At 32.9% G+C, this 17981-nt stretch overlaps 2 protein-coding genes, 1 long non-coding RNA gene and 1 other non-coding gene across 7 annotated transcripts; 1 reads left to right on the top strand and 3 right to left on the bottom strand.

Moving 5' to 3' along the window:
- Window positions 1-3975: 3975 nt before the first annotated feature.
- On the bottom strand, window positions 3976-6235 carry LOC111203941. The gene is made up of 2 exons (XR_002656350.2): window positions 5211-6235; window positions 3976-4461 (listed from the first exon to the last, which is right to left on the bottom strand). It is a non-coding gene; the product is annotated as an uncharacterized LOC111203941 (long non-coding RNA).
- Window positions 6236-11485: 5250 nt separating this feature from the next.
- LOC106427748 (acetyl-coenzyme A carboxylase carboxyl transferase subunit alpha, chloroplastic-like) lies at window positions 11486-15225 on the bottom strand. 4 transcript variants are annotated; one of them, XM_013868467.3, is made up of 11 exons: window positions 14983-15225; window positions 14452-14786; window positions 14187-14369; window positions 13962-14122; window positions 13763-13877; window positions 13523-13677; window positions 13395-13446; window positions 13251-13319; window positions 13087-13164; window positions 11843-13014; window positions 11486-11768 (listed from the first exon to the last, which is right to left on the bottom strand). In XM_013868467.3, exons 2-10 carry the CDS (start codon window positions 14782-14784, stop codon window positions 11866-11868), a joined length of 2295 nt encoding a protein of 764 aa, XP_013723921.1. In that variant the 5' UTR covers window positions 14785-14786; window positions 14983-15225; the 3' UTR covers window positions 11486-11768; window positions 11843-11865.
- A 115-nt stretch (window positions 15226-15340) lies between these two features.
- Window positions 15341-15413, bottom strand: TRNAE-CUC. The gene has a single exon. It is a non-coding gene; the product is annotated as a tRNA-Glu (tRNA).
- Window positions 15414-15437: 24 nt separating this feature from the next.
- Window positions 15438-17472, top strand: LOC106427706 (OVARIAN TUMOR DOMAIN-containing deubiquitinating enzyme 3-like). Its single transcript, XM_013868425.3, has 8 exons — window positions 15438-15561; window positions 15641-15776; window positions 15869-15953; window positions 16043-16106; window positions 16642-16747; window positions 16813-16867; window positions 16950-17003; window positions 17084-17472. Exons 1-8 carry the CDS (start codon window positions 15537-15539, stop codon window positions 17237-17239), a joined length of 681 nt encoding a protein of 226 aa, XP_013723879.1. The 5' UTR covers window positions 15438-15536; the 3' UTR covers window positions 17240-17472.
- The last annotated feature ends 509 nt before the right edge of the window (window positions 17473-17981 follow it).

Below are 17981 nucleotides of genomic sequence, written 5' to 3'. Positions count from 1 at the left end.
AGAGCAACGTCATGCTGATAACGTGTTGTAAATGAAGTGTTGGGTAAATACTTCTGTTATCATTACTGTCGACCAGAAGGTCCATATATATACAAGGTATTAGACCGTCATAAGATCATGTTTATCCTAACAAGATAAGGATAAGGATAAACACTATGTTACATATATACATGAAATATATACTAGATAAACACACAGTCTCTGGTTGTCTTTATTATGTCCCGGATTGGGCCTGCAGTACGGGCTGGTCCATGGTCGATCATCATTTGGTTTATAACAGCAACTTAAAAACATTATTTTTCAAAAAAAAAAAAACTTAAAAACATTCTTAATGAGCTCATTTTTGGATTATTATAAATTTCCGAAATTACTTTTAGCCTGGTCTGACAACAATTTTTTTTATTCATTTCAATTATTTAATTAGTGTATACAACTTTACCGATCAAATTGTTATGAATTGTTGTCATTTATCTATCTCTAATCACATGGTCTCGTTATTGGTTAAAACTTAAATTACAAACAAGATCGGTTATTAAATGATTGTCTCTGAGTTTTAGAGTTAGAACTTCCATAAACACATAAATATTTTGTAAAGGAAACATTAAAAGAAAAGCTAGCTACCTAACCTAACATGTAGATAAGAAACTCCATATTCATGGCAGCACAATCGAAAGAAAAAAATAGTTAATAAGTAAACCAAATAATTGAGATGATAAAAGGACGGTTATAGAAGAAAAATATAAAGAAAAGCCAACAAAATAAGAAAAAAAAAATCATCAGCCTTCTCCAAAGAGGGCGGCTCAAGGTCAAGGTGAAAAGCTCATGTGTTGCGAAGAGACCAATTTAGATAACCATATAGTTAGGACTTGACATTTTATTCGTTAAATTTGATTCGATTAGTTATTCGTTTCGATTCGATTCAAAAATTTCGGATATCTGTAAACCTTCGAAGCAAAGCAAATACTAAAAATTAATATCCGTTAAAATCGAAGCAAATCACAAATATTAAAATTTTGGGAAGCGGATATCCGATTCGATCCGATCCGGTAATATATAAATACATGTATATCTTGATTATATTTAAATTTTTTAATGTATAAAATTATATAATTGTTATTCTAACATATGATTTGACAAATTTTATTCATATTATTACTTATATAAAAATATTACATAAAATGAAATGAATAAATTTATGACAATTCTAATTTTTTTTAAAATTTTTGTCTTATTATAATTGTTAACTAAGTTTAAAAATTTTATAAAATATGTAGATTCACTATTTCTTTTCATTTTTATCTTATATATCATGCAAAAAAATATTTTACAAAACAAATTTGTATCAAAATTTTAAGATTATTTGCATTAATCAAAACATATGAGATATCCGTAAGTATTCGTAAATATCAGAAAATATCTATTTATTTTCCGGATATCCGTTTTTCCGAATATCCGTATTTTCCAAAGCAAAGCAAATCGAAAAATTAGATATTCGTGGCATACGAAGCAAATCACAAATACCTTCACAAATCTGGATATCCGATCCGTGTCCAGGCCTACATATAGTTATGTCAAAATAAGAAAAAAGATAACCTTATAGTTTTGTTTCTTTAATTTATCCCCACCCCTTAATCAATCATTTTATTGCATATCCTCGTATTATCATGCACTTAACATTGTCCCAACCCCACATGGCTATGGGCTACCTATGTAATAAAGTATTTTCTTCATGGCGGAGAGAGGTTAAATTTACAATTTGGTACGACACTGTTTCTACATGTGCAGTAAAAATGGTTATAAAAGGCTAAGATCGATTATATTCTTTATGTGCAGTAAAAATGTTTGTGAGTTTCTCAATGTATCACTAAACATCAGATTCTAATTTCTAATTTCGTAAGGTTGGAAAAATTTCAAGTGCTGATAAACTAATATACTCTCCTCTGTTTTTGTTTGATAGATTTTTTTGTTTTGTTTTAATAAGTTATATGTTCTCAATTTTTGTACTGCCGTTATTAATATTTTCTAAGTTTATAATTATCGTTTCTGTTTAATTTTTATATAATATATTTTTTTCTGTCAAAATAAGTATTGCTTTTATAATTTAAGTAGTTTTCTCATTAATTTTATTTTATCCCTAATTAGATTATTTTAAAAATAAATATTAATTATAAAATTCTAATAGGTAATCAGATTTCCTAATTTATGTAATTTTTTTTAATGAAATTGAAAAATTAATTAATATAATAAAATAAGGTTCAACGACTCATCTAATCTATTAATTTAGGGTCATAGTTTTATCTAATATTAACAAGTCATAATAAAACCATTTAAAAATTAGTTAATATGACATATTTGATTATTTACAATAAATTTGATTTTTTTTAATTATAATGTTGAGAAAGAATCTAACAAAATCTTACTAAAAATTTAAATATTTTTATAAAATGACACACTAATTAATTTCGTAATTAGTAATATAATATAATTATAAATACATATTAATTAAAATTTTATTCTAAAACTAGAAAATAAAAATTCTATAATATTTTTATAAATTTTATAATTATACTCTGTATTATATAAAAATAGAAGTGATTTATGAATCAAATGTATTATATTAAATAGGTAAATTAACAAAAACATTTTTTTTTTAAAAATGTCTCATTTAAGTAAATTATCACTCATCATTAAAATGATTTAAAATTTGTAAACCATATAGTATTTTTATATAAAAATAAATTTATTAGTATAGGTTAAACTTTTATATCTACAACTTTATGTTATCTTTTTATTTATTTTGAAACTCTCAACAATATAATGGTATATAATAACTTTTAATTCATATATATACCATTAAAAAATATGTTATTAGAAAACTAGGAAATTTTAATAGTTCATTTATTAATGACAAAAAAAAATTTAATTATAAATTTATTTTTTATTTTAACTATAACAAAATCAGTTGAGAAAAATTTAGAAAACATTGCAATATTTTAAATATTTTTTTATAAAATAATGTATTAATGAGGTAACAAAAACAAATTTAAAATTCATATAATCTTCCAAACTTAAAAATAGTTGTGTAATTTTCTAAAGTTTTCTCGACAAAATATACAATTTTGAAAATAAATATTCAAACTTAAAATGATAATATTTCAATATTTACAAAATAAAAAATCATAGATAATAAAGAATAACTTTTTGAATGCACCATGAAGAAACAAACTATATATGTTGTAAAAATTAAAGTAATCTAATATTTTGAAATCTTAATTAATAAAAATAAAATCTAATATCGTAACATCCAAAAAATATTCTATATCGATAAATTTACTTAAATAATATGAAAGATGCTACTATGTATAAAATTTACTAAAATAATATGGCTACATTATTTAAACAAAATAATGTTTTACTTATAAATCTCGTAAAATACTAAAATGATATATGTTAAAATATTATTTGTTAAACACAACATATAAATATAAATTATCTTAGACACATATATTTTCTATAGTATAAATAAATAAATTAAAAAAAAAATTATTATATGTAAAATGTATTAATTAACGAAAAAACATATTCTGGAAGAGGTTTTCTATTTGTTTATTTTAGATTGTTATTTTACTACACCTAACTCGAAAATATATTCGTAAGTAATAAAAATAATAGCAAAGTAAAATGTATTAAACAAATCACTATATATTAATAATGTGGAATAAAAAATATAAACCATAATATTATAGAGTTACACAATATATAACACTAAAATGGAAGTTATATATTTAAAACTTTGTAATAATATCAATTACATTTATAAAATGAAAAATATCTGCATGGACGTGCGAGTCAAATCTAGTTGTTTAGTTAAAAGATGCATTGCTGATATGTTTTTAAAAATCGTTCAAAATCTCAAAACATCTATTACTTTGAAACATGAAATGTCTTATTAAGATTTTACTGATATAAGAATAGTACAAAAAGTGGACGTGTAATAAAATAAAAGTCCATGTACCATCTACACAAATTTTTTTAAAACTCTATCTACAAATTTTTTGTTTAAAGTTGTTGGACCAAAAGAATAAATAAAACGCATGGGTCATATAAGAGTTGTTTGAAGCAATAAGAATAAAATACAAATGGAATTTTTGATATAATGATATAACATGTACAATGCTCTTTTTCTTCCTCTTATTCAAACTTTTGTTGAGCAAAAATTCGAACTTTTTGCTTTGCTCAAAAAAGGTAATTTGCTAAGAACATCGACGCACTAATTCACCATTCACTGGTCAGTCTGGTCTTCTTAGACGTGGCCTTGTTTAGTTGAAGGACCTAACCCTTGGGAAGATCTTTAGGCGGTGGCAAAATCTACTGATTGGGTCCTTTGCCGTTCTCCACCAAAAAAGCCATCTTTAATCCCCAAGTCGTGTGTACCTCCAAGTGACAATGCATGAACCAAACCTATAAGTTACAACTTATCAATCCATTACTTTTATAATAGCGAGAATATATATGTATTTGACTTATTCCCCTAAGATATATATTTTTATAACTCGAAGACCGCATATGAAGTTAGAGCATCCTTAGTAGTGACAAATTCGCCAACTCTCTCAAAAACAAATAAAAACTATTAGTGGAGCTTATTGGACTAAAAAGTTTTTCATAATTTTTTTTTTCCAAATCCTTTCTTATTAAATATGTCATTTATAAAACTTCAAACAAATTCAAAAGTATTGGATGTATCATTTATATAAATCCTATTTAAAACAAATGATCGGTCAACTGTAAAACACTTATATGATGAGTCTCTCAAAACTTGTTAGAGTCTGCTTTTCTTTTTTTAAAGTTTTAATTATGAGAGACACATGGAAAGATTCCATTGCTCATACCTTATAAGTTATAAACTAACTACTATACTATGTGCTGTAAATTTTGCACAGTAAATAGAGAAGATGGTCTAGCAGAAATTGATCTACGACGTAAATCTGCATGAGTATAACCACTAGATGCTATCATGATTAACTTTTTTTTAATATCTAGAATTTATAGACTGGAAAGTCAAAAATCCGTACATTTCCTAAGGCAGATCTCTCCTAGTTCTAACTGAACTGATGACTTCGTAGATACTTACTTGGTAATTTAAGAATTTTAACCATTAGACCAATTCGTTGTTGGTTAACTTATTTTTACATTAAATTTAGTGAACATACCGGGATTATCCGTCTGAATCTGATGACGACCCATCCACCAGATGGAATTCCGATTGTGTTCCTCTCAACTGGATCGACCAAATTGAAATTGTTTGGATCTTTCTTAGGGTTCAAGTACCTCATCCTAACCAACTTCAAAGAAGTTAAAGCCATGAAGATGAAGTGGATGGTTCTCCAACGCTATGACGCCGATATCTTGGAGAAACAGCTGCACCGTTGCGTTGTGTGGTAGCATGTAAAGCTACCGATATCTTGTTCTGGTTTCCGTGGCGATATTTGTGACACCCGTCACCTCCAATCCGGACAACAGCGGGCCACCAACAATATCTCGTATAATAAAAGTCCATATACTCAATTACACTCACCCAAAGCCCAAATAAAAATCCGAATAAAAAGTCCAGTAGCACCAATCCGTCCAAATATCATATACTCGTCAGTCTCACCTGAAATGGGGAAGAGAGAAGGGTGAGTAACGGGGAAGTCACTCAGTGAGGTATGGGATACTAAACCCGAAGTCCATGGACCCGGACAGAGCACTCCGAATAAATATAATTTAATCCTAACACGTTGCAAACACGGTACCTAAAGTACCCAAAGATCACACAACAGTCCTAGCGAGGTGCACACTCGCTGCCCACTAACAGGCCAAAACACCACCGAATATGTGCTCGGTAACACACGCCCGTAGACGATTTATCGACCTCGAAGCCTTGGCACAACAGGTCGACTAAGCTGTGCCGCAGCATACACCACACCCAATGTACTGGTCTCCGGCCGACACACAGAATTACGTCTCCATGGTCGGCTAACACCCAAATCACCTCAATATATTATATACATATATATTATCAATTATAAATTAACAAGCACCGTTGAACCATCTAACACTCTAGTTCCGGTTTAAGCAAAGAACCTAAAAACTAAACAAACAATGACAGACTCGATTTCACACAGACGGAACACAATAGAAATAAATTATACTTATTCGAGGTCCTAAGCCGTGTAAGAGAAGTTCGGGAAAAGACCCTCACCTTAGCCAAAATCGGAAATGGATCGGAACCTTCATCTCGTGCAACAGGACTAAGCTTAGCATGAATTACTTATCAAATAATTCACACAAAGTTTTATGTTTCCTCCTGCGCATGGCATTATACGATTAGGCTTTATTTAATAAGTGATGAAGGTTGCTTGTATCTCGAGTAACAAGGAGGAACACTTAGCTACACAGCTTTTGGATCACGTGTGATGATGGTGGTTGGATCGAACTCCGGTGATCACGCACGAGTCTCCGGTTACATGGCTTGCTCCTCCTATGGCTTATATTGTGGTGGTTTGGTGGTGTTGAGACGGTGACTCCGGCTTGGCTCATTTCCTCCTCTCGTCTTATGCTTCTCGAATCAATCGCATGACAACCATAATACATTAGTGGTGGTTGATCTTTGACGACAAGCCCATGTCCTAAACGCTACATGGTGGCTCCGGCGTAACAAGCAAGGAAGGTGACATCCGGATAGTGGCTCTACGGTGATAGATGGTGGTGATCGGTGATTACGTCTCGTCTTCTCCGATAGACAGCCATGCACACGTGAAGAAGAAGGGAACCAGAGAGAGATATAGATTAAAGGAGGCGGCTGATCTTTCTCTCGATACAACAAACATTTCTCTCGCTTTAGGTTTTAGAAGGGATTATATACACATGGATATATACAACTCGGTTCATTAGTGGTTAGGTTCAATCAAATAATTAAATTAAACCATGAGCTACTAAACCAAAATCGGGGTCGTTACAATATTCGTGACTGCTCCTCCGCTATTGTTGAAAACATGCTGTGGGTTCTTGGGAAAATCCGTAATGAGAACGCCGTTAATGTAGAAGTAATGAGCCGGAAGAAAAACGTTTTTGGCATAATGAATGTTACATTGTTGATTATAGACACAACACGGCTTCTGTTTCCGGCCTTACAAGTAGGACACTCGCTTAATTAGCCCAAGACCAATGATGAAGAAGAGGTGGTGGTCGATGATGGTCGGGACTAGGGCAGGGTACTTATTGGAGTTGAGACTACGAAGAGATTGTAAAGTTGTTGGCAAATGGCGATGTACGTAGTTTTGCGTCGGAGGTAGAGTGAGGGTTGTTGGGGATGAGTATAGTGTTCCTAAGTAATGTAGTCGCGGTGGCGGTTACATTGTCCACTGCGACTAGAGAGTCCATAAGGGAAAAGCTGTTACATGGTATTTTCCGACATATTTTGTGGCGGTTAGGAGGACGTTGGTGTTTTGACTGGGGCTATAAGGAGAGTGTCGATCTTAAACGGTTTAACGCCTTCAACGACGGTGAAAAGATGGCCAGCGAATTTCAAAACGAGCTCTCCATTAAGTGCATCTCTGAGTTGTCGTAGTAGATAGGTTTTGTCATTTTCTACTGACAGTTTGTAACCTTTGGTGTCAGAAAGAGAGTTTCATAATCAGTTTTAGGTAAGTAATACTTCCTCTATTTCAGTTTAATTTTCGTTGTAGAGTAAAAATTTTATTACGAAATAAGTGTCGTTTTATAATTTCAACGCAAAATTTATTAGCTATTTTCCAGTTTATTTTTCTATTAGTTGAAATATGGTTATGTATATAGGTAATGATATTTTATTTAGAGAATATATAAGATTAAATATTTTGTAATCTGTGTTTACAAATCTAGAACGACAATTAAGATGAAACGCATGGAGTACATACAATTTCTATTTCAAACTAAGTGTCGTTTTAGAATTTTAATGCAAAATTTATTAAAAACATTCTTTAGTTTGTTTTCCTATTGGTTGACATATAGTTAGATGTATAGGAAGAGCGTTTTGAAAATATGTAAAATTAAATATTTTGTTAATTTGTGTATATAAACTTAACATGACAATCTAATCTATTAAAAGAGAAGTACAAATTAAGACTAACTCTTAAATTTGCACAATATTTACAACCTAATGTCATTGAAATAATTAAATGAACATATTTTTAAGTAATCTTTGTCTTTTCTAAAATTAATGAAGTAATAATTACTCATACTTCTATGTTTTCCATGCCTTTTTCAAAATTAATAAAATATTTCCTAAATTAAATTCACAATCAATTCAATATAAATATTTTAACTTATCTAATTCATATTAACATATCCTTAAATTTGCACAGTATTTACAACCTAATGCCATTGAAATAATTAAATGAACCTATTTTTAAGTAATCTTAGTCTTTTCTAAAATTAATGAAGTAATAATTACTCCTACTTCTATGCTTTCCATGTCTTTTTCAAAATTAATAAAATATTTCCTAAATTAAATTCACAATCAATTCAATATAAATATTTTAACGTATCTATTTCATATTAACATTATAAACATTAATGAACATCAATAATATAAAAAAAAATATTTATGTAACAATATAAGTTACATTTTGTCTCATTCTCCCCCACAATTCACGTTACTCTTCATTTTGTTTTGAACAAATTCTTCTTCTTACTAATATAAATATATTACATGCACCATTATAATTATTTACCAACTTACCATGTATATAAAATAATTTATTAGAGATTATCGTAAAATTTTAATCCACAAAAAAAACAAAAAAAACATTTGTATAGATGCACAGATCATATTCTAAAAATGGTGGTAATACAATTGACGGTTTACAAGATAAAATAAAATTAAAAAAAATATAAACTATAATCATTCTTATAAATGTTATTAAATAATTATTTAACACAGTTAAAATTTTAAAATATATACTATCACTTAGACAAAATAATTTATTTACAAAAGTAAAAGCAAACATCCGCAAAGTCATGGTTTAAATATACACAAAATTAAGCCAATTTATAATTTCTTATCAGTTTTATCAAATTTATATTTATATTTTCATTTTATTTTCTTAAAAATTTAAATCTTAATTTGTATATGTTCCAAATTTGATAGAAGTTTAACAATCATTTTATTTACTTACAAATATTATAGCTAATATATCATTTATAAATAGCTTGCTAATTCACAATTGTCTATTTTCGTACTTTTTAATTAAAAAATTTGTTCGATATATATGTTAGACATGAATCTAATTATATAAATGTTATATTTTTTATATAATACCCAATATCGGTGATACATTTTAAAATGCTAAAATACAAAATTAAGTACAAATACATCATTTACATTTTCAATATGACTCATTTACAAATATATCACTAAATACAAACATAAATTAAATATTTGCCCGGATTAATTATAATGAAAAAGATAGAGTATTAATTAATAATGGTAAGTAAGAAATTAATTGCCTTGAGATGGGGAATTTTAACAGGGCCAGGGTGTCCGTTGATCATGTGAGCGTCGTATTCATTAGGGGGGCTAATCCAGACTTAAGCGCCTTGTTTATGACGTTTTTGGTATCCGATTCTCATCATTCACCTGCAATTATGATGCGCATTAGTTAGTCATTCCCGAAATTACGCTAGATGTGAATTAGATTAGTTGATACAAGTCTACCGAGTAGCGAGTCACCAAAAAACTAAAAAAAAATTGGAGTAAAAAGTGGAAATAAACAGGAGAGTATACTGAAATACTTTTTAAAGTGAAATCATAATTTTCCAATAAGAGGATTTGATAGAATTTGTATAAATGATAAGTTCAATAAGCAAGGATTTAAAACAACTTTTACAAATACTAAATCCAATAGTTGAAGATTTGAAAAAAAATGAAATCCTACTTTCACGGATATATGTATATATTAGTACTACAGTATTATTCATGATAAATATTAAAAAAAATTGGTCTATTCAAATTACATTAACAGAAATTACTGTTGCAGAAAATTTGGTCCGCGAAAATAGGTTTCACGTTTGTCCCCATAGATAATATTAGTCGACAATACGTTGGAAAATGGAACCATTTATGGCTATTTACACCCAAAAAAACATGTATGACTATTTTACAATAGAATTCTCGAACAACATTTCTAACCATTCTAATGGGTATGAACTTCCTCCACTTTTTTTTAGGGGAATTTGTCAAAAACTAACTCAAAACTTGATTTTAAATTCAAAAATATACTCTAAATTCAATCAAATGCAAACGTAAACCAAAAGACTAGTAAAATTACAATTAACCCTTTATGATCAAACAAAAAACATGTATTAATTTTTACTATTATAACTTTCCGCGTGAGAAGACTTCCGTGAAAGTCTTCTCATACATTAGCTCTTAAAATAATTTAAATTTTATATAAAAATATTTATATGGGAGAAAAATAGAAATCATGTAATTATAAACATTTGTAAATGATATAATTTAAGATATATCAAAAATGAATTATTTTTAACATAAATGAGTGAAAGTAGATTGATTCATGATATTCTCTGGTTTAGAGTTTGGAAACATATGTTATAGTATTGTTTGTTCCGAGAAGTCTTCTAACATATCTTCCGAGAAGTCTTCTAACATATAATGCAATAGAAGACTTTCTAAAAGACTTCATACATGCGAAGTCTTCCAAGAGTTTATGTTTATTCCTAATAATTAATTTAAGAAATTAGTTTTACCGCCTAATGCAAAATCTTCCAAGAAATCTTTCAAGAATGTCTTCTACGAAAGTCTTCCAGGAAATCTTTCAAGGATGTCTTCCACGAAAATCTTTTCTTGTATTAAATTTTAAAAATAATTTATAATTTTTTTAAAAAAATATGTTGATGGAGAAAATTGAAATCAAATAATTTTAAATATTTTTAAATAATGTAAATTTAAATTTACTAAAATTGAATCACATATGAATGGATGGATGTAAGTTGTAAGTCACGAATGTATGATTTTTTTAGCTGTGGACTATGTGGTGCTAGGAAACGTTGTAGTTGGAATTAGTCTTTTGGGGTTTGGACTTTTGGACTCGATTTTCTAACTATTGAATGTATGAATTTCGGTTGCAAGTTCACGGTTTGGTTCCACTAATATTATGTTACAAGGAAAGCTTGTATGCTCACGTTATACTCTTATATATTTGTCTATTAGACATTGACCATATTTTGTCTGATTTGTTGCTTGTAGTGTTTTTTTTTTGGGATTCTAGTGGGCTATTTTGTGCAGCTGCTTCAAAATGTTCGATCACACCTCTTTTTACTTTCCCTTATTCACCTGAGGTATGGTATGTAATTCGTTTTTCTTTCACCCTGCTATCTCTCCTCCACTCTTGTTTGGAAAAGTAGAAACCAGTTTCTTCTAAAACTAATTCTTCAAGACTGCAAATTGAGTATCATTTGACAAAATCTATAAATATATCAAAGGTTTGAACAGAAGAGTGGAAAGTGTTACGTATTGTCAAGTGAGACTTGACTCAAAACGACAAAACTAGTGTTCTAATGAAACAAGACATAACAAATACAGAGAAATGAATTCAAAGACAAAAGTCACTCTTGATCCAATCCAGAAATCATGTTCCAGAATCTACGTTGATGTTTGCTATTGGTCAGATCTTGGATAGTTCTAAGAAAAGCCTCTTACCAATGCAATCGAAAAGAGCTTCAAGATCCTGCATGTTTAGTCTTTGCGTTAGCGTTTTGTTTTGGTCCTGCCAATGATTTTAAAAGCATGTCAGTGACTTACAAACAATGTCTTGTTTTGTTGTTTCAGGCGAAGCTGGGGTTAATGATCTCTGGTTTCTCCGACTCTGAACCATCATCATCATCATCATCTTCCTTCAAGCTCTCCTCTGATTTCACTGCAGCTACTTCACGTGCAACCGCGAGCTCCTTCTCAAGCTCCTCTTGCTTTTCCTGCAGTCCTGACATGCTCAAAGCATCTGCAATCTTCTGCTTGATCTGCTGCTCAAGAGTCTCTATCTTCTGACTCACTTTAGTATCACCTGGCGTCTGACTCGCCTTTGCGTTCTCCACTTTCAGCAACTCAACCATGCTCTTGATCTCTGGTGCCCTCACCACCTCCTCAATCTTCTCACTGATCTCTCGGTTCAGCTTTTCAACTTTCTCTTGAATGTTTTCGCTCGGAACAAAGATCTGCTCAGCCACATTCGGTTTCACAGCCTCAAGCTCTAGGCCCATTGACTTCAACACACCAGCCATCTCAGCTTCCACCTCCCCTTTCGTCTTCAAAACTTTTTCCTTTAGCTCATCACTCAGCTCTTCAAAAGATGATGCTCCTGAGCTTGCCACCTCGGCTTTGATCGCCTCAACCTTCTCTCTAACTTCAGGACGGTCCACAGCTTCTTGAAACCGCTTATTGATCTCATTCTTCACTGAAGCAGCTTCTGAAGCTGCCTTGGCTCTTGAAAAGTCTCTCAACATGTCCAGCTTAGATTTGAGGCTCTCGTAGTTAGGTGCTTCACTCAAACGTGTGTTGAACTCTTCTTTAAGCTTCTCAATCTTCTCAATCAGAATAGGGTGGACAAGATGCTCCTCTTCACTGGCCTTTGAGAACTCTCCGCGCATTGCTGTTAGTCTCTCCTCCAAACCCATTGCTCTTGCAGCTTCAGTGTACTCATCATCGATCTCTGATTTAAGTTTCTTAATCATCTCGTTAAGAACTTCACTTGAAGGCTGGTCCTCTGAAGAAGAGGTCTCCTTCGCTTTCAGTATCTGCTCCTTTAGCTTCTCGACCTCGCCCTCCAGCTTCCGGCTATTGGAGACCACAGCATCTCTCCTCTTCATGTTGACTTTAATCTCTGGCTCTACTGGTGCATTCTCAATGAACACTCCAATCTTTCTGTACTTAGCCATCCTGTGCTTCAGCAGCTCCTCCCCACTCATTTTTCCAAACTCCTGAAAAAAAAAAAAAAAAATCAGAACATTCTTTGATCCACACCCAGCTTTGAGGCAAGTAGCTATCCATACATTCATGTTTTCATTGATAGCAATCTTTATCTGCTGCGACGTCCATGAAGGATCAGCATGAGCACCACCAAGAGGTTCCTGTACAACATGTAAGAGAGAGTAACTCATCAAACCAAAGCAACAAAAGAGGCTAAAACAAATAGACTAGAGGTAGAGATAGTTACAGGTATGATTCCATCGGCTACATTAAGCTTAACCAACTCCCTGGAGGTAATTCTAAGCTTTTCAGCAGCCTGCGTACAAGAGTTTCAATCAACTCTAACAACATCAGATATTTACATAATCACTTAGCAGAACAGCGTACATACCTCAGGAGCAGCCTTGGAACTATTCCACAAGATCGCTGCACATGCCTCTGGACTGTGAAAGCAGAACAACACACAGTATAAACCAACCTATAAGAATATTCTTACCTACATTGGAGGAAAGTTCTTACCTGGCAACGTAGAAAACAGCGTTTTCAAGCATCAGCATTTTATTAGCACAGCCAATAGCCAAGGCACCTCCAGAACCACCTTCTCCAATGACAATAGAAAGAATCGGCACTTTCAAGCCGAACATTGTCCTCAGATTGTTGGCAATCGCTTCACCCTATTATACACATAACAGACGAAAAAAAAAATGCTGTGATGAAGACAAACCAGTACGCTTCAAACATAAAAGACAGTTCATGTACCTGTCCGAGTTCCTCAGATTTAAGATCTGCATAGGCTCCAGGAGTGTCGATGAACGTCACAATGGGGAAACCATGATGGTCTGCGTAATACATCATCCGTAACGCCTTCCTGTAACTGTTGTTGGCATTACAGAAGATTTAATGAGAGTGTTGTTAACTATTTAACAAAAAACCATGAACTTCTAAAAGACAAACATACCCATGAGGAGTAGGCATCCCAAAGTTACGCATTATATTCTCTTTGGTGTTTCTTCCTTTCTGGTGACCAATGAACATGTAACGTTTCCCATCTATGGTTCCAATACCAGTCACAATGGCTGGATCATCATACCCCGCCCGGTCTCCATGAAGCTCCATAAACTGAAAAACAAAAAAAAAAGGTTTATCTCCAATGTATGACAAAAAAAGTAATGAGAGAGCAGACCTTGTCAGTGATGTTATGTATATGATCAAGGAAAGTAGGACGGTTGGGATGTCGTGCAATGTTCACGCGCTGTATCGGTGTGAGATGCGTGTAAAGATCCTTCAGCGCCTGTCTATACTTGGTTTCCAAAGTGATGATCTGATCAGTGAAGTCCAAACCAGTTTCAGCCGCCATCTTCCTCACCTGCATCCACCACCAAAAGGACCAATGTTAAAAAGAGAAATTGGCTTCTGACAATAGAGTTAGTAGTATTAGTTCTTCTTACATCGACAATCTTCTTCTCGAGCTCAACGAGTGGCTTCTCGAAATCAAGAGTGACGGGCTTTTGAGTGTCCCCCAAGGGTTTGAAAGTGGAGAGGTAAGACAAGACTCCTCCTTTGACGTTCGGGTCGGGGTTGGAAGGCCAGGGGTGATCGAACTTTTTGCCTTTCTTGAGGCGAGCTGTCACGTACAGGTTGTTTCTTTTGGTGGATGCAACCATTGCTCTCCCAAGGGTTCTCAGTGAGACACCATTGGTCGAACTACGCAGGTGGTCCGAAGCAGAAGCAGAAGCAGAAGCTCCACACAATGCTATGGATGAATGAGACATTGAAGCCATTCCTTTACCTCAAAAATAAAAAAGAACAGATCAACTGAACAAATCCGACAAGGACAGAAACCAAAAAGGACAAATTGAGTGAGTAAAGCTGCTGACTTTGAAAAGCGTGATTCATGATTTAATCCAAACATGGGTAGATTCGTTTCACTGCTCCCACAACCAAATCTTAATACCAAAGGTCTCAACAAGAGAACTCACCTCAAAGAAAGAAGATAATGCCAGAGAGAGAGAGAGAGAGAGATCCAAAGATGAAGACGGTGGAGGATCAGAAGGAAAGTAGTGAGAGCATCGAAGAGATCGTCGTCGATTAGAAAAATGAGAAAACAAGTGAGTGTGTGTACGCGAGAGCGCGTGGATATTGTGTGGAAGTGTTTCGATAATTCTTAGGCAGAAGAGAAGTACAAATACACAGCTTAGTTCAGATGCTTGCCAATTGCCAGAGTTTTTCCGGTTGGTCGTTAAACCATAAAAAAGAGTGACTTTTGGCACGTGTGGCTTCGTCCGTGTGAGATTGTAATATATTATTTATATAAATATAAAAAAGAGGAAAAAAAAGCTCCGTTGCCGGGATTCGAACCCGGGTCTCTCGGGTGAGAGCCGAGTATCCTGACCAGCTAGACTACAACGGATAGTTGTTTCTTAACGAGAAATGCAAGTTGTAGACGTAAATACTTCCATGGCTATAGTCTTTGGTCACCCTCTTCTGGTTTCAGACAGTCTCTTATCCTCTGTCCGTAGAGATTATTATATCCATGGAGGAGCTAAAACCTTCGAACAGTAAACTTCACTTCTCTGCATCCGTTTTGTTAATCTGTTATCGTTTAATCCGAGCATCAATGTTGTACTCTTTGAGCAGATAACATTCTTCTTGAGCAGCTGAGACATGGGCTCGCTCGGTTCGAGCTTGTTTCATCCCCTACTCCTTCAATCTCCTCTGCTTCCTTCTTACAGGGAAATAGCTATGCCTTCTTCGCAAGAATCGGTTCCTCCATGTGAGTTTTTTTGTTTTTTTTTTTTGATTCAAAACGAGGGTAATCTGTGAGTTTTTTGAGCACTAGTGTTGTTCTCTATGCTCAATCTCCAGGAATGGGTCTCCGGCAGCGAAGAAGGTTGAGCAGTACGCTGTGGATAGAGTTACTGGGGATGGTCGCTGTCTCTTTAGAGCTTTGGTATTTTTGTACCCTTTTTTATTTGCTATGTGGACATAACTCGTGGATTGTTTATTGTTGAGTTTTCTGAAGAAACTGTTTAATGGTAGGTGAAAGGAATGGCCTTTAACAAGGGTCTTACCATCAATCCCCGGAGAGAGAGAGATGATGCAGGTCACTCTTCATTACCCTTCTTTACTCCCCCATGTTCTGGTGTTTTATTGTGTGTTTCTGTAAACTTAAAGATCGAAAATGGAGTTATTTTTCAATATCTGTTGGCCTTATGGTTCTCTAGGTTCATTTATTGATAAGTAGCTTAGAAATCAAGAGGTTGATGATGCTGAGTTAAGCTTGTTGGCTCGATCTCATCACACCCTTGTTTACTCACCATCTTTTAATGTTTTATTCTGTGTTTCTGATAACTAAGACATAAAAAAAAAATGTAGTTTTTTACAAGTATGTTGGCCTTAGGGTTTTCTTGGAAACTCGAAATCAAAAGGTTGATGTTGAGTTAAGCTTGCTGAGTTTGTCCGGTTTTTTCAAGTATGTTGCCCTTGTGGCTTTGTTGGAACACTGCTAAAATGTTTTGTGGATTCTTTGGTTTATTGACTGATTAGTAATTGAGAAACCTTATCCATTTTAATATTGATCATCATGTTTTTCTGTGTGGCAAACAACAACAACAAAAAAACTTGCATTACGTGCACAGATGAACTACGAATGGCTGTGAAAGAGGTTATATGCAATGACCCCAAGGAAAGGGAGAAGTACAAAGAAGCTTTAATAGCTATTACAGTGGATGAGTCTCTGAAACGGTGAGTCACAACAATTCATTTCTGCTTCCCTCATTTTGTCAGAGCTAAATGACGTTTTGCTTCAGGTATTGTCAGCGGATTGGAAGACATGATTTCTGGGGAGGAGAGTCTGAGTTGCTAGTGAGTAGTAGCTTCTCTGCATTGTAAACCTCAAAATGTTCCTTATCAATTTTCAAAGCCACGGTGTTTTTGCTTTTAACAGGTTCTTTCCAAGCTATGTAAACAGCCCATCATCGTCTACATACCAGAGCATGAGGTATCTTGAGTAGAATCCTTGTTTCTTTTGTTCTAGTAAAACAACCAGGTCTCAGTTTGTATTCCGATCTTGATTTGCAGCATAGGAGAGGAGGAGGAGGAGGGTATGGGTCGGGTTTTATACCGATTGCAGAGTATGGAGCCGAGTTTAGAGGAGGCTGGGGAAAAGGGAACAACAAGAAGAATGTTGTTAGGCTTCTTTACAGTGGTAGAAACCATTATGATCTGCTTCGCTAGACCCTCTAAGTGATTGGAGTTTTGTACTTCTGTTGGAATCAATTTGTTTAAAACTTGTAATGGAAAAATAAAAACATGAATATGTACTTCTCCCTTCTCTACTAGAGGTGGGTTGAATTTGGATTCGGTTTGGTTTGACTTCTTTGGATCCAGCCAAACTCAACCGAACTACATTTGGTTTTGTTTGCGTTTGGGTTTGGTTAGAGAATGATATAGTTTAGTTCAGTTCAAAATTGTCTCTTTTCGATTAGAAGTTTTAGGTGAGATATTCACTTTAGAAATTCAAATGAATTTGAAAGAATCGAAGTTTACATTGAATTATTTTTGTTATAATTGATGTATTATGTATTTCATCAATTCTTGTAAAATTTTATTTTATTGGATTATGTATTTAAAATCATTCTATTAAAATACTTTAGGTGGTGTTATTATTTAATAATGTAGTTTAATAGAGTTTAAAAATTTAAACACAATCCACAGTTATTCGAATGATGATTATAAATATTATTTTAAAATCTAGTGTTATTTAATGATAGATTTAAATCCTGCTTTTAAAATTTAGTATTATTCAACTTTTAAGGATTTTAATATTCTTTGTATTTTGGATTGATTTTAAATTTTTTTTATGGAATCTCATGAATAAATGATTAAACTCAAAATTCAATGCATACTGTAGAGATTTTAGAATCCATCAAATTAAACTATAATAAATTTTTAAAATTTGATAGATTACAAAACATTA

This window comes from Brassica napus, chromosome C3 (genome assembly GCF_020379485.1).
Source record: "Brassica napus cultivar Da-Ae chromosome C3, Da-Ae, whole genome shotgun sequence".
NCBI classification, from domain to species: Eukaryota; Viridiplantae; Streptophyta; class Magnoliopsida; order Brassicales; family Brassicaceae; genus Brassica; species Brassica napus.
This window is presented reverse-complemented; position numbering and strand designations above follow the sequence as displayed.